The 14,491-nt window shown below is 50.6% G+C and overlaps 1 protein-coding gene and 1 long non-coding RNA gene across 2 annotated transcripts in view; one reads left to right on the top strand and one right to left on the bottom strand.

Moving 5' to 3' along the window:
* The window catches only part of LOC131808332 (uncharacterized), a 49,689-nt gene extending 42,968 nt beyond the window's left edge, over positions 1–6,721 (bottom strand). The window contains exon 1 of the long non-coding RNA XR_009344782.1: positions 6,518–6,721. This is a non-coding gene — a long non-coding RNA (uncharacterized LOC131808332). The remainder of the gene's footprint in view (positions 1–6,517) is intronic.
* Positions 6,722–10,730: 4,009 nt separating this feature from the next.
* On the top strand, positions 10,731–13,884 carry POU3F3 (POU class 3 homeobox 3). The gene has a single exon (XM_059134331.1). The coding sequence runs from the start codon at positions 10,803–10,805 to the stop codon at positions 12,300–12,302; it is 1,500 nt and encodes a 499-aa protein (XP_058990314.1). The 5' UTR covers positions 10,731–10,802; the 3' UTR covers positions 12,303–13,884.
* The last annotated feature ends 607 nt before the right edge of the window (positions 13,885–14,491 follow it).

Here is a 14,491-nt window from a genome sequence, read left to right as displayed (position 1 = left end):
CGTGGGACTAAAATCAACGGTTCTCCTCATGCATACATGCATGTCTCCATCCATCCTGCATACATGCATACCCTACAAATATGCGGACGGAGGCACGGAGAGCTGCACCTTGCCCTTGCTTCGGGGTGAGAACGGGCGCCCCCTTTCCCTCTCTCCCTCCTCCCGCGCAGCACTGGCCCCCTCCCGAAGGGAGAACAACAGCTCAATTACGGAAAGGAGCGAAGGAAAGAAATCCCAGGCTCGGAGGCGCCCGCTGCTGCTCCTCCGGTCCCCTTCCCTTATGCCCCGTCCCCACCCCCACTGTCCCCAGTTCGGGGAGGGCGGGGATGCGGCGGTGCGAAGGGGTCCTGCCCTGCTCCGCCAGAACAAAGCCCACCGCGGGAGCCCGCGGCCGCGCACCGAGCCGGTGACAAAGGCGGGCGGGCGGCGCCGAGCTCCAAGTCTGCGCTCCAGCGGCGGAGCGGGAAGGAGGCCTTGGGAGGTGGGGAGCGATTTGCACCCTGTTTTTCCTGGACTGTTCCCTCTTGCTCCTGTGTACCCAGTGACCTGTTACGGTGACTCAGCCTTCACCTCTTCGCTGTCCCGCACCCCAGTCTTCCTCTCTCTTGTCCCTTTCGGTCCCCAATAGCCCTCCTTTTTTCTCCACCTTACTCCTTTTACCTTTTATCCTTCTCCTTTGGCCTTTTTATTTTTTCTTTTAAATCTCTTTACATTTTTCTTTTCCATAGAAAAGCAATGCTAATTTAACTTCTGAACACCGCTGTGGGCGTTCAAAGGATAGTTTGAAAGACCTTTAAAGGCAGTGTTTAGAGAGAAAGGGAATAATGGGATCCTCTTAATTTTATTACACAAACTGTAATCTAAAAAAAAATAAAATGCAGTACAAGGAAGAAGAGCTTGGCCCTGAGACCCCCACAAGTCACCACCTATTCGGGAGAAGTTACTTCCGACAGCCACAAATGGAGTGCTCCGCTAGGCAATGCAGCCCTGGAACGCTGGTGTCCCTCAAGACAAACCTAGTTTCTAGGGAAAGTTCCAATCGGACTTTAAAGCCCTGGCAAAGAATCGCCTATCAGACCCCTGCAAGAAAATCGTAGTGTTTTCGAACTTATGATACTTCAATAATGTGTTTGTCCAAGTCAAATTTTACTTGTTTTTGAGTCGTGAACAAAAAATAAAGGGAAGAGCCTAGGCCATTTTGGACAATACATGCCATGACTTATGGGGATTTTTGCACCCAGATATAATACTAAATTAAGATTTGACCTCTCTCAAGCATCACTGTAAGACTGGATCCTTCCCTTGGGCTTTATTGAGTAATCAGGCTCCCTGCAGAAAATTTGAGAGGAGGAGGGCCTTCAAAGAAGTAGGGGATACCTAATTTTTAACTAGGGACAAACCCCAGTACATGAAACTGCAGAGAGCAAAGTCACTTAGTTCTACTACCGAAGTCTCTTTTCCAAATATAGGGCTGAAATTATATTGCTGCAAACCATGTAGTAGTTGAAGTATCAAATATCAATAAACATTGGTAATGTATTTTAAAGTTGGGAATGTATTTTAAAGGTGAACAAAAATAACCGCACTTTCTTGAAGACTCCCTGTGGCTGAGGGGTCTAGGGTGGGCCTAAAGAGGTAGCCTGACATAAGTGGGAACTTCCACATTCACCCAAGAGACGCCACATTTTCCCACATTGGGGAAAATGTCCAAAAGAGCAGCCTTCAGTCTGGTAAGCTGCGCTCAGCTCCTCAGACAATAGCTGAGTTCAAATGCCAAAAGATCTAATAATAAAAAACAGAGACACCAAAGTGCAAGAGTTGTTTTCTGATGTGCCACGATGATTCTAATCCATCACAAAACTACTCAGTTCCAAGCCAGAAAAGAGATACTGTATAATGTACAGGAACGGTCTGGATAGAGTGTTTCCAAAGGAGAGGAGGATTCAGTTCTGTTAGAACCACAAGCTCCGAAAATCCAGCCACCCCTCTGGCAAGACTGAGTTAATATTTCTAGGTTTTGTTTTTAAAAAAACAGACACAAAAATTCATACGCGTTTGTGTGCACGTGCGCGTGCGCGCGCACACACACAGACACACACACACACACACACACACCAATCTGACCTTGGAATATTTTCCTACCTAGGATATACCCACATGTTTTGGTTAATAAATCACCATCATCACCCTGGTCAATCAGCTGGGTTCTATGTTACCTAGCTCTGTGAATTTAAATTCGAAGAAGACCATTGTGTTGGGGGGGGGGGGAATAGGGGAGCAGGGAGGTGAGAGGGGCAGGCAAGAATAGTCCATCACCACGTTGTGTCAGCTATGGCTGCCCTAGCGATTGGTAGTTTTCATTACTAGACTTGCCAGGTGCATACATGCAGCTAGAGCGGGCAAACACTTGGAAATGGGTTGTTTTAAAAGCTTGCACTCGATAACCAACTTAACATGCCTTTTTCATTTAGATTCCACAGTCTGAAATGGCCTGTAGTTTAAAGCAGTCCTACAAGCATCAGAAGTAAAGCTTCTTACTATTTAGGGTGAGAATTTCTAGTGTCTGAATTTACAATTGCTCCTCCAAACCCATCTTAAAAGGGGAAAAAAAAAAAAACAACTAAGTGTTTGCTCCCTTCCTACAGATCATCAGATAAAAGTGATACAAAGAACTGGGCTGGGAAGGAGGGGGCTATCTGCAGGCTTCAAAAATAAATAAATAAATAAAAACTTAGCAAGACCAAGAAACAACTCATCCACTGCCAAGATGACAAATACTCATTTCCACCCAAAAGCTGCTGTTGAAGAGCCCCTTCCTTTGTATATGACACACAGTATGGGTTATGAATATGTTTAACATTTTAATTTGTAAATGATAATTGCGAATGTGCTTCTACAAATATCAGAGCACCTTACTATCCTCAAATGGAAGCAAAAGAGTAAATACCCATTTTGTGTTTTGTACGTTTGACCCAGGTAATGTTCTTCATTCTCTCCTTTGGCAAAAGCAATTTCACCATCCCCAACGATTAAAAGCCTGTAGTTTTGCCCAGCACTTGGGATCTTAATTCATACCCAGCTTGATCATTGCCACCTCCAAATCATTATAGAATCCTAACACGATTTCTATAATATGTCAGTTCTCAAATTAACTTGTTGCTTTACCCAGAATTATTATTTTCTGTTTCCTTTACTTTAGGTAATTTGAGACTATAGATATCATAAGGAGCGAGCATTTTTCATTGGTGTGGTATGTGTGTATGTGTGTGTGTGTGTCTTTAAGTACCTTTGCAAGAAAGGAAAGTAGCAGCCAACATAGTTATAATCACAGATCTCATAAAACCAAAAAAATTCACTCTCTAAATATGTACAATTATTGCTTTTTTTCTCCCAAACTGTCTTGCTAAATAGAAAAAGTTTCCTTTCTCCTTAATAATTTTTAAATGCGTTTAGCGACCCTGGACACACAAAGTAAACTGGAGCTTAGAGGCATTTGTCCAGTTCACGTGAATCTTCCCCAGAAGTTCTTTGTCTGAAAAAGTCCGGAGAGCTGAAGAAAAAGCAATGTTTGGACTCAGATTACACAGTTTCTTTAAATTTCCACCTTGTTTTATTAGCACAAACCTGACAGTACATCTCCTGACTAAATGTGAGAGCTCCCGTTCGAAAATCGTGGAATTAAAATGTTGCTCAGACTATCTGCTTTGCTCACAGGAGTCTCATAATCTCTCAACTCTCCTGAAATTGAATGCCATTTATAAATCCAAACCTTGACTTTTTCAAGTCAGTTTCAAAGAAAAACTTCTCCTGGCTGGAACCAGGTTGATTTGGAGTTGAGTTTGAAAGAATAAAGTGTCTTTTCCCCTCTTCCAGAGGGACATTAGAGCTTTCACAAAACGTGCCCCCTTCCTAACTGGCTCTGTGACACATTCACAGGTGCGTTGAACCACTGAACCGTGGAAGCCAGCTTCTCACTTCCAGTCACTCATGGCTTCCCTTCCTTAGTCATAGTCTCTAAATCTCCTTGGGAAAATTGTTAGTGACAAACAGACTAATTCCTCAGAACTGGTCAGGATTTGCCCTTCATTATTTTAGGAAGTTTTCCGCACATTTTTTTTTTCATCCTTTGCTCAATAAAGTTCAGTCTTCATTGGCCGTACCTAAAAATCCCTGAGGCGGGAAGCTTGTGCTCTATTAAAACTTTTCTTCAACTGTGTTAAGTAATATTGTCCCCAAAAGTTTCAAGCCCACAGTTTCCTCTCACCGACGGCTATTTTGTATTTTCTTTTCCCTAACAAGGCTTTCCAGGGTAAACCCCAAATCTTCTACAGCTATAGGAGGTAGCCAGAATTGAAGTAACCATTAAGTATCAAATGGAGTAAAAGGGATACTGGAAGCCTTGACTAAATCTCCAAGAGCCTGAGTTCTATTTAGAAGTCAAAGCATGTATCAAGTTGAAGAACATTTAGTATTTAACAGATAATACCTTAGAATGCAATTTTGCTCTCTTGACTGCTTCCCCAAAAATAGAACCTGAAATGTAGCTTCTTAAGTAACTTATTCTGTGCTCTTGATAATTTTTTAAATGTTTTTGCTTCCATAGCCCAATTCTGTTTCCCAATCCTACATACACTTCACTGAGAGAAATGGACAAATGCTTTTTTTGTTTCTCTGTGGTTTTTTTGTTGTTTGGTTTTGTTTTTTGTTTTGTTTTTGTTTTTTTTTTAACTGTATTTCCTTCAGGGCCATTTCACGGACAGGGATGGGTGGGAGACAGAGAGGTCACGGTCCTCACATTTAAAACCCTGTGTTATGTAATGAATCCACTCCTCATTGTGAATATGCATAGAGAGGTAGGGGTGTTTGTTCCTTTGGCAAGTTTGGAGGAGCAGATTTGCTTTTGAAACAGCTACATTTTACTCAGAACCTGCTAAGGCGAGTCAGTGCGCCCCCTGCTGACAAGTCAACAGTGCGACTCCCGAGCACTTCCAAAGTTTATTTTGTTCAGTAAACCGTGTCATATAAAATTAACAACAACCAATAAAATTAGCTTATATGTTTCAACTGTAAAAGTCCAAAACAAAATAAAGCTAGTTTTAGTGGCGCTAGAAATCTCTAGTTTGGCTTCTTCTCTTTGGCTGAACCGAGGTCCTTTTATCTAAAGCCCAGTGCACAAACATATAGCTTAATGTGACTAGTGTTCTTCCTTTTATTTCTTTCTCTATGGCAACCAATATGCTCTGCTCAGAAATGTTCCCCATCAAGGAAACAAATGATCTTCAGGGAGCAGCTCTATATGGCATCTGGTCCAATGGAGCACAGAGAGTTAACCCCAGTCAAAAGCAACGCTGCCAAGCACGTAAACAAGGAGTGGAAAACTGGTGATTCTTACCACCCCCTCCCCAACTGAAACTGCTTCCTCCCTCCTTACAAACCATTTCACTGATTTGGCATCAACTGTTTCCAAAGAAATTACAAATTTTGAATTGTAAGGTGTTCTGGAAGCAAGCGTGCAATAAAATTCCAGCCATTTGAACCTACCCCCTCATCACATCAGACTCGGCTTTCTTTAAAAAAGAACAAAACCAAGAAGCTTTTGCAATCCTCTCCAGCCTATTTCACCAAGGTAAGGTGCCCACACAGGCTTGGCCTTGGCCTAGCTCTTTCCTCCAGCCATATTTATCTAACTAACTGCACCTCGCAAGTAACTTCCCCCTCGATTTTTACAAAACCCAGGGACAGTGGCAAGGGTGGAGGGCCAAAGACGGCTGTCAAAATGGAAAACAAAGTAAAATCTGGTTTTTTATAATAAAGCTCCCGCTTCCTTTGGGAATAAAGTGGAGGATGTCCTGGTTAGTTTTGATTGATCACCCTTTTCTGATGGACTTTCACTACCGAGCTGGGAGGCAGCAACTGAGACTGCTCCCCAGACTCGCCATTAACCAGGGGTGCACTGACTTCCTGCCTCCTCTTCCTCCCCTGCTTCCTTCCACTTCGGCTCTCTGCCCTCCCTTTGCCAAGCCCCCCCCCCCAATCCCCCTGCTCCCAGCAGGAATCCCCCCACCACAATCCCAGACAAGCACACAAGGGTCACCACATCAGCCCTGGCTACAGAAAGGGGGTAACTTCCCCTCTGTTCCTGATTCTCTGGGGGGGGGGGGCAAAACAAGAAATATGTATAATACTGCGTGCTTTATAATGATTTTTTCTAGGGCTCTCCCTCACAACCAACAATTAAAATTAATAGCACTCTCCTCCCCCACCCCTCAAAAAGTGAAATGCCTCACTACAGGGGAGCTTTGGAATGAGTCCATCTTTTTATGTAATATTTTAGCAGGGTTGAGTGTTTTTACTCTCCCCCAGCACACTTTCCCTTCCTTCCTTCAAAACAGTTGCTCTGTGAACCCTCTCTTGTCCCAAGCCATGAAAATAAGCTCCCAAACCTACAAGAGCATAAACAAACCGGAAAAGGGGGGAGAAAGAGAGAAAGCAGGTAAAGAAAATGAAAAGGACTTACCGAACAAACTTCCAGGATTAGATTTTAAAATAAAAGAAGATGTTTTATTATTTTTTAAAGGTGCCTGGGGGGGGGGGAGGCATATTCTCAACTCCCCAGAACCGATGCATCCTTAGTCTTCCCTTTATACTGACTCTTCTAAACCCAGCTCTCCACCAGTCTATTATTTTCACCAAAATATATGAAAATGTATGCAAATGAAAATCAGCACTAACTGTTCTCCCCTTGTTATATACTTTGGATTTTTTTTTTCCAGACAAAACAATCACACTCGGCAAAGGGAGGGGGCGGATGGGGTGGGGCTGGGTGGGGGGGAAGGCTGGGGAGCGACTCGAAAACTAAGTACGCGCAGAAAGGGAGGGAGGACGAAGGGGACAGACCTCGGAACAGAAGTGTATTTCTGTTATCGAGGAGCACAGCGTTTTGGGGGGCTTCCCATATGCACACACACCCTCCTTGAAAAGAAAGAAAGTGGATCTGTTTGCAGAGGCGCTATCACGTTTCATCAGGCCACCTGAGACTGCTTTTGAAAGCGTGTACTGTGAAATTCATAGCAGTAATTTAGACAAAATCCTCACTGTATATTAATGAAAGGCGGCCCCATGGCTCTGTTCCTATCCTCCCCATTCAGTGTAAACAAAACCACGAGACTCTCTCGGTTTTTGAGCCGGATCCAAGCAAAATCGGCAGGAAAGGAAAACACGGGGTGCTGGCACCGACTATTCAAACGTCTGCACCTGGAGATCTCAGATTTATTCAATGAAATCTGTGTTCCATCTTTTATATATACATATACACATACATAAATATTTTTTTTAAAGGAATCTTAGGGGGACGTAAAAGGGGGAAAAATCCGTTCTGTTTGGGGTTTGGTTACCGCTGCCTTTCAGAGCTGTACCTTAGCAATAATGGCTTTGCTAAAAACCTACCTACGACGGTATCTCTCACCCGGCAAGCAGGAGCTGGAGGAGATCTTAAATCCTACGCGTCTACAGTTAATCTCGAGATCATGCAAAGGCGTAGCTTGCGGCTGGGCTGGAGAGCTCTGGCTTTAACTGAGTACACCTAACTGCATTCAGCCAGAGGAATGATTCCTCGGGAGAGGGCAGCCCGGTTCACAGATTAATCGGAGCACACCGGCGGCTCCGCGACTACCCCCAGGGCCGCCGCTGGAGCTCAGGACTGCCGGCTGGAGGAGCTGGCTGGGGGCGGCGGGCGCAGGGCTGGCGCACCCGCAGCCAGGGGTGCGGGATGCACGCCCGCGCACACTCATTAGAAACGATGTATTTATTGAATGTCCGAGTTGGGTTAGTTCATTGGAAATCCCCGAGGAGGGTTCAATTTGCCCTTGTTTTCGTTGCCACTTTCTCTTTTTTCTTGGTTCGCTGAGGTTCCTCTGTGCAGCGTTTCCGCTTGGCCGCGTTCCCCCACCCCCGCTTCTCCCGCCTACCCTGCGCGCGCCCCCTCCCGTCCCCCTTAACTCTTTCAGCCAGGCTGGGGCTGAGAAAGCGTTTGTCGCCGCCAGCCCATTCACTACGTAAACCCATCCGAAACAGAAAAGAAAGAAAAAGCACCACTGTGTCTAAGAATAGCGAGCAAGCAAAACACCACTAATAACCATAGAGGGGAAAATACATACACACACACACACACACACACACACATATATATATATACATACACACACACACATATATATACATACATATACATATGCACACACAAGCACAATGTAAGCGGTGGAGGGCGCGGCTAGTGGATCCTGGTTCTTTAGGCCGGCTCCCGCTGCACTGGGAATCCCCGGAGCCTTTGGGGTGGAATACACTTACGATGGATCTATGGGGAAAGGTCGAGCTGATTGCTTTTCAAATACATCGCAGGGCTCTGCTGACCGGCACCCTCCAAACACACAAGGACACGCTCGCTACTTGCTTGAATCCCAGAGGAGGGGGGAGGGAAGAAGGGAGGGAGAGCGCAGAGGCAGAGAGGGGGTGGGGGAGAGAGCAAGCCGCGGCAGCGAGCGGTCCGTCTCGCACGCGCGGGCACCGCGCTGGTCCTGGGCTGCAGGTTTCCCAGATGATGGCATCCGAGAACTTAAACAAAGGGGGACGCCGCCAGCGCAAAGCGACTGCGGAAAGTTGCGGTGGCGGATTTCCAAGGAGCGTGGCCACGACCCGAGCCCTTGGCGATGCGAGCTCTCCCTTTCCACCCCCGCCGAGACAGAGATGGGGGCCGGCTGGTGAAGGAAAAAGGAAACTTTGAAACCACTGGGGATACATCTGCCTATAGGTATTAGCGTGAATGGTGCATCCATGCCGCGCGCTTTACAAATCTCTGGGATGGGGGTGGGGGCGGGGAGGGCGGCAACACAACGCAGTACTAGGTGAAGTGGGTAGGTTGCTATTTTTCATGATTTTTTTCCCCTCTTCATTTTCCTTCTGATTCTAACTCCCCACACACACACACCCCCGCCACCTCCTTTCTCCCATCCCTCCCTCCCTTTTCTCTCCCCTTTCATCCCCCTTCCCAGACTGGTAGCGAACGCCCTGAGCCGCGGAGAGTACGCCAACCTCTCGGCCGGACACTAAGAGTTAAGATGTGGCGGAGGGGGTGGAGGGGGAGGGGCGGAGAGGAGAAAGTGGCCAAGGGGAGGGAGGCTGGGCGGGGGGGTGGGGGGGACGACAGATTTCCAGCTTCTACGACGCTCTGCCTAAATTAAAAAGCAACCAATCGGAACGGCCGGAAGGGGGGCCGCGCGTCCTGAGCCAGTCATTCTGGGCCTGCCAATCACCCAGCGGGTAGCCAATCAGCGGGGGCCCTGGTGCTCGACTTCCTTGTATTTGGGAAAGTGTGGTGGTGGGTGCGCGCTCGCGGCGGAGGGTAAACATTCGACAGTCCCTGCTCTGAGAGGGAGGGACAGAGAGCGAACTGTCAGATCCCAGCGAGAGCGGGCGGGCGAGAGAGGGAGAGGGAGTGAGAGAGAGAGAGAGAGAGGGAGGGAGAGGGAAAGTGAGAGAGGGAGAGAGAGCGCGAACGAGGGCGCAGAGCGAGCTCCCGCTGCAACTCCGCTTCGGCTCGGCCAGCGCCAGCGCCGTCGGTGCACTCTACGAGCCGTGCAACGTGCCCACTGGAGTTGGTTGTGTATCAAGGATCCCCTATATGCACACACACACCTCCACCTCCACCAATGCACTCTTCTTCCTCCTCCTCCTCCAGACAACTGCTGGGAAAAAAATAAAACACCAACCCCAACCGTCAGCAACAAGGTAACAGAGCCATTCGACCTCATTTTTCTCCTGTTCAATTTTTTCCTTGTTATATTTGTTTCCTAATTTCTGCCCAAAAGGAAAGATGTCGCATCAGACTGTGACTGTTGCGAGGAGAATGAAAAAGGACTCTTGTTTCAGAGGCAACCAAGAGCTCCGGCAATAGCAACTTCAGAGAAATGCACCATCGCAAGAAGTTTTCCTAGGACAGAACAAAACTTGAAACGAAAGGACCAGAGGAGGAGAGCAGGAGCCAGCCTCTCCTCTCCGCACACGCGAGCAGCCAGCATCACCACGCCTTCAAGGACGAAAAAAAAAAGTTTTACTACTCGAAAGGAAACCGAGTGAAATGTGTTCCTGAGGAGGAGAGAAGAGAGCGGGCGAGGGGAAGGAGCAGTCCGGTGGCTGGTCATCCATAATTTGGTTAAGGAAGAGAGGAACGGCTGCTTTCTTTGTTGTCTCCCGTGAAATCTTCACTTAGCAGGTGGACTGAGCCCCGCGCCCGGGCAGAGTCCTCACTCGTCTGAGGACAGCAGGAGGAGCCGGAGCCGGCGCGCCCCGCCAAAGAGCCCGGAGCGCAGGCCTGCGCCCCGCCCGGTGAGCCCCGCTGGAGCGAGCGGAACGCGCCGGGGCTGGGGGGCGGCCACGACCCCCCCTGAAGGGGGCGGCCACGGAGCGCGCCCCGAGAAGCGAGCCCCCCTTCCCAGAGCGCTGCTCCTGCTGCTGCTGCTGCTGCTGCTGACCAAGGCCGGCCGGCGACCCCCGCGCCCTGCCGAGCGGCCTTGCAGCTGCAGCCGGGGGCCGCGGCGGAGGCGGCGGCGGCGGGGGCGGAGGCGGCGGAGGAGGAGGCGGCGGCGAAGGCGGCGGGGCCGGCCCGGGCCCCGGGCGGGGGCGGGGGAGGAGGGGGGGGAGGAGGCGGGAGGCGGGGGGGCGCGGCGGCGGCGGCGGCGGCGGCCGCGGCTGCTGCTGCTGCGGCGGCGGCGGTGGTGGCGGCGGTGGGGTGGCGGGAGCGGAGCGGCATGGCCACGGCGGCTTCTAACCCCTACCTGCCGGGGAACAGCCTGCTGGCGGCCGGCTCCATTGTACACTCGGACGCGGCGGGAGCCGGCGGCGGCGGGGGTGGCGGCGGCGGGGGTGGCGGCGGCGGCGCGGGAGGCGGTGCGGGCGGCATGCAGCCCGGTAGCGCCGCCGTGACCTCGGGCGCCTACCGAGGGGACCCGTCCTCCGTCAAGATGGTCCAGAGCGACTTCATGCAGGGGGCCATGGCCGCCAGCAACGGCGGCCATATGCTAAGCCACGCGCACCAGTGGGTCACAGCCCTGCCCCACGCCGCCGCCGCCGCCGCCGCCGCCGCCGCTGCTGCCGTGGAGGCGAGCTCGCCGTGGTCCGGCAGCGCCGTGGGCATGGCCGGCAGCCCCCAGCAGCCGCCGCAGCCGCCGCCGCCGCCGCCGCCGCAGGGCCCCGACGTGAAGGGCGGGTCCGGACGCGACGACCTGCACGCGGGCACCGCGCTGCACCACCGCGGGCCGCCGCACCTCGGGCCTCCGCCGCCGCCCCCGCACCAGGGCCACCCGGGGGGCTGGGGGGCCGCCGCAGCCGCAGCCGCCGCCGCCGCCGCCGCCGCTGCCGCCGCACACCTCCCGTCCATGGCCGGAGGCCAGCAGCCGCCGCCTCAGAGTCTGCTCTACTCGCAGCCCGGGGGCTTCACGGTGAACGGCATGCTGAGCGCGCCCCCGGGTCCGGGCGGCGGCGGCGGCGGCGCGGGCGGCGGCGCCCAGAGCCTGGTGCACCCGGGGCTGGTGCGCGGGGACACACCCGAGCTGGCCGAGCACCACCACCACCACCACCACCACGCGCACCCTCACCCTCCTCACCCGCACCACGCGCAGGGGCCTCCGCACCATGGCGGCGGCGGCGCGGGGCCGGGACTCAACAGCCACGATCCGCACTCGGACGAGGACACGCCGACCTCGGACGACCTGGAGCAGTTCGCCAAGCAGTTTAAGCAGCGACGCATCAAACTCGGCTTCACGCAGGCCGACGTGGGGCTGGCGCTGGGCACGCTGTATGGCAACGTGTTCTCGCAGACCACCATCTGCCGCTTCGAGGCCCTGCAGCTGAGCTTCAAGAACATGTGCAAGCTCAAGCCGCTGCTGAACAAGTGGCTAGAGGAGGCGGACTCGAGCACCGGCAGCCCCACGAGCATCGACAAGATCGCCGCGCAGGGCCGCAAGCGCAAGAAGCGGACCTCCATCGAGGTGAGCGTCAAGGGCGCGCTCGAGAGCCACTTCCTCAAGTGCCCCAAGCCCTCCGCGCAGGAGATCACCAACCTGGCCGACAGCCTGCAGCTCGAGAAAGAGGTCGTGCGGGTCTGGTTCTGCAACCGGCGCCAAAAGGAGAAGCGCATGACGCCACCCGGGATCCAACAGCAGACGCCGGACGACGTCTACTCGCAGGTGGGCACCGTGAGCGCCGACACGCCGCCGCCGCACCACGGACTGCAGACGAGCGTGCAGTGAAGGCCAGGGGCGCAGCGCAAAGAGGGCCGCCGCCGCCGCCGCCTCCGCAGCCGCTGTCAGCACCGCCACCAACTCCTGCCGCCGCCGCCGCCACCGCCGCCGCCGCTGCCGCCGCCGCCGCCGCCGCAGCGCCAACCCCGCACTGGGGCCGCACGGGGCCGGGGCCGGTCCGCCGCCCTCCCCTCCGCCCAAAGACAAACATGCCGGCCCTTGGAGTCAAAAGAGCGAGAGAGAGACAGACCAAGGAGACGTTTCTGAAGTCCAAGGAAGGAGGGGCACAACAAAACAAAAAGCGTAATAAATACCGAGACTGTTTTATATACATATATATAACAAACAAAACCGGAAGAGAAAAAGGAGGCGATCATGAGATCTCGTTTATACTGTGGTGGTGTTTCCTTTTTGTTTTTCTTTTTCTTTTTAAAGAAGAGTGAAGATGCCTCGCGCACCAAAACTGCACTCCTGAGGTTTTATCCACCCTAGAAAGTCCTACATGGCAACGGTGGACCAGCACCTAGCACCTGCCTCGTCCTCTCCTCTTAAAAAAAAAAAAAAAAAAAGCACCCCTCTCTCCTTTTCACTCACTCCCCCCTCCAAAGGGCTGCCTAAAGTGATCTACGGAAACTTTCTTTCCTGGGAACGACCTGAAAGAAAGCTGAGGCACTGGGTTTAATCAGAGGATGACTCTGTGCTCGGGGGCCCTGTGTTTCTTGGCCATGTTAAAGTCATTTGGGGACAAATTGACTATGAAATGGGAAGGAGAAAACAAAGAACAGTCTTCGGGAAGAAAAAAAAAAAAAAGGAAATATTCACAGCTTCTGAAATTAACAGACTGAATAGCAAAGCCAAAAGAAAAAGTATCCTCAAAGTAACCTTGGAAATAAAGCATCATGAAAGAGCAGAGGGATGGGCGAAGGAGAAGGGGATGTCCTCCGAGGAGTGGGAGAGGCCCGGCCGAGTCCTGGGCAGGGCGGGCGCGGACTGGGCAAGGAGCGAGGCCCCGCCACCAACCCCGGCTTTAACGGCGGTCACTAGGGTGGATGAGGCCTAAAGATTCCACCGCTAATATTTTTTTTATTAATATTTTTTATTTTTTATTTCTGGACTGACTCAGATAAAGAGATTTAGAAGGACTGAGCACCAGCCGACGCACTTCTCTGGACTTCTCTTCTCAATCCGTTGCCAACTTTGATTGAATGGGTGCTGAGGTTGTGATTACATAATACTGCCATTTCCAAGCAGTGTTTTTGGTAGGTTTTAATAAACAGACTTTTCAAAAGACGGCAATATAGAATTGTTAGATCCGTTGTTGATCTAAAAATATTTGCTTTATATTTTCATTAAATGACTTCTTTTAATATTTTATTCAGAATACTTATGAACTGCTGCAAAAACGGTAATTTATTTTTCCCCAGATCTTGTATTACGTGTTTTTTTCAGACGAGCACAAATCAAAATGAAATGAAAATATGGACAGTTGCTAGGTAGTAAGGGTATCTTTTGATGTGATCATTTGATTGTAATTTAATTTGAGTAGTGATTCCGTAAGAGCTGATCGAGAAAATAAATTTGTTAGAATGAACTAGTCTGTGTCTGATGCGTAAACGCTATGTGGGAAGAAAAGAGTTCTTTAGAAGATATTTTTTTACTAATGCAAGTCCTTAAGTGATAGCACTGAGGAAGCAGACCCTGCTCCACCTAAGGTATATTTGGAAATAGAGAGTAAAGGACAGACATGACAGAAACTGCTAGTACTTTAACATAGTTGTCACTCCTCGTTAATCCATAAATCTCACAACATTTTTCTCTCCCTTGGTTTCAGTGGGTGTTTTTAGTGTTTTCAGGTGAGATTGTCTAAAGACTAGTCCTTTTCTTGGAGATACCTGTGTCTTTTTATCATCTTTCCCAGAAGACTGGACTACAGCACCAGTAATAATGTGCCAACTGGTTATTAATGGTTAAGACAGAGCTCCCCAACCCAAGTTTAGCCTCTCTTTCCCCTCCCGTCCCCCCAACCATACTAAGTGTCTTTCCTCTTTTCTGAAGACTAATAGTTGTAAAGAATAGCTTACAAGTCTATAAAGTATTTTTATATTAATTACTTCCCATTAATAACTATATGCAATTCAGTTTAAATTATTAAGCTGTTTGGGAGTTTTTTTGTTTTGTTTTGTTTTGTTTTGTTTTGT

The sequence above is a fragment of the Mustela lutreola genome, chromosome 9 (assembly GCF_030435805.1).
Source record: "Mustela lutreola isolate mMusLut2 chromosome 9, mMusLut2.pri, whole genome shotgun sequence".
NCBI classification, from domain to species: Eukaryota; Metazoa; Chordata; class Mammalia; order Carnivora; family Mustelidae; genus Mustela; species Mustela lutreola.
The sequence above is the reverse complement of the archived record's forward strand: the minus strand, read 5'-3'. Positions and strand labels throughout refer to the sequence as shown.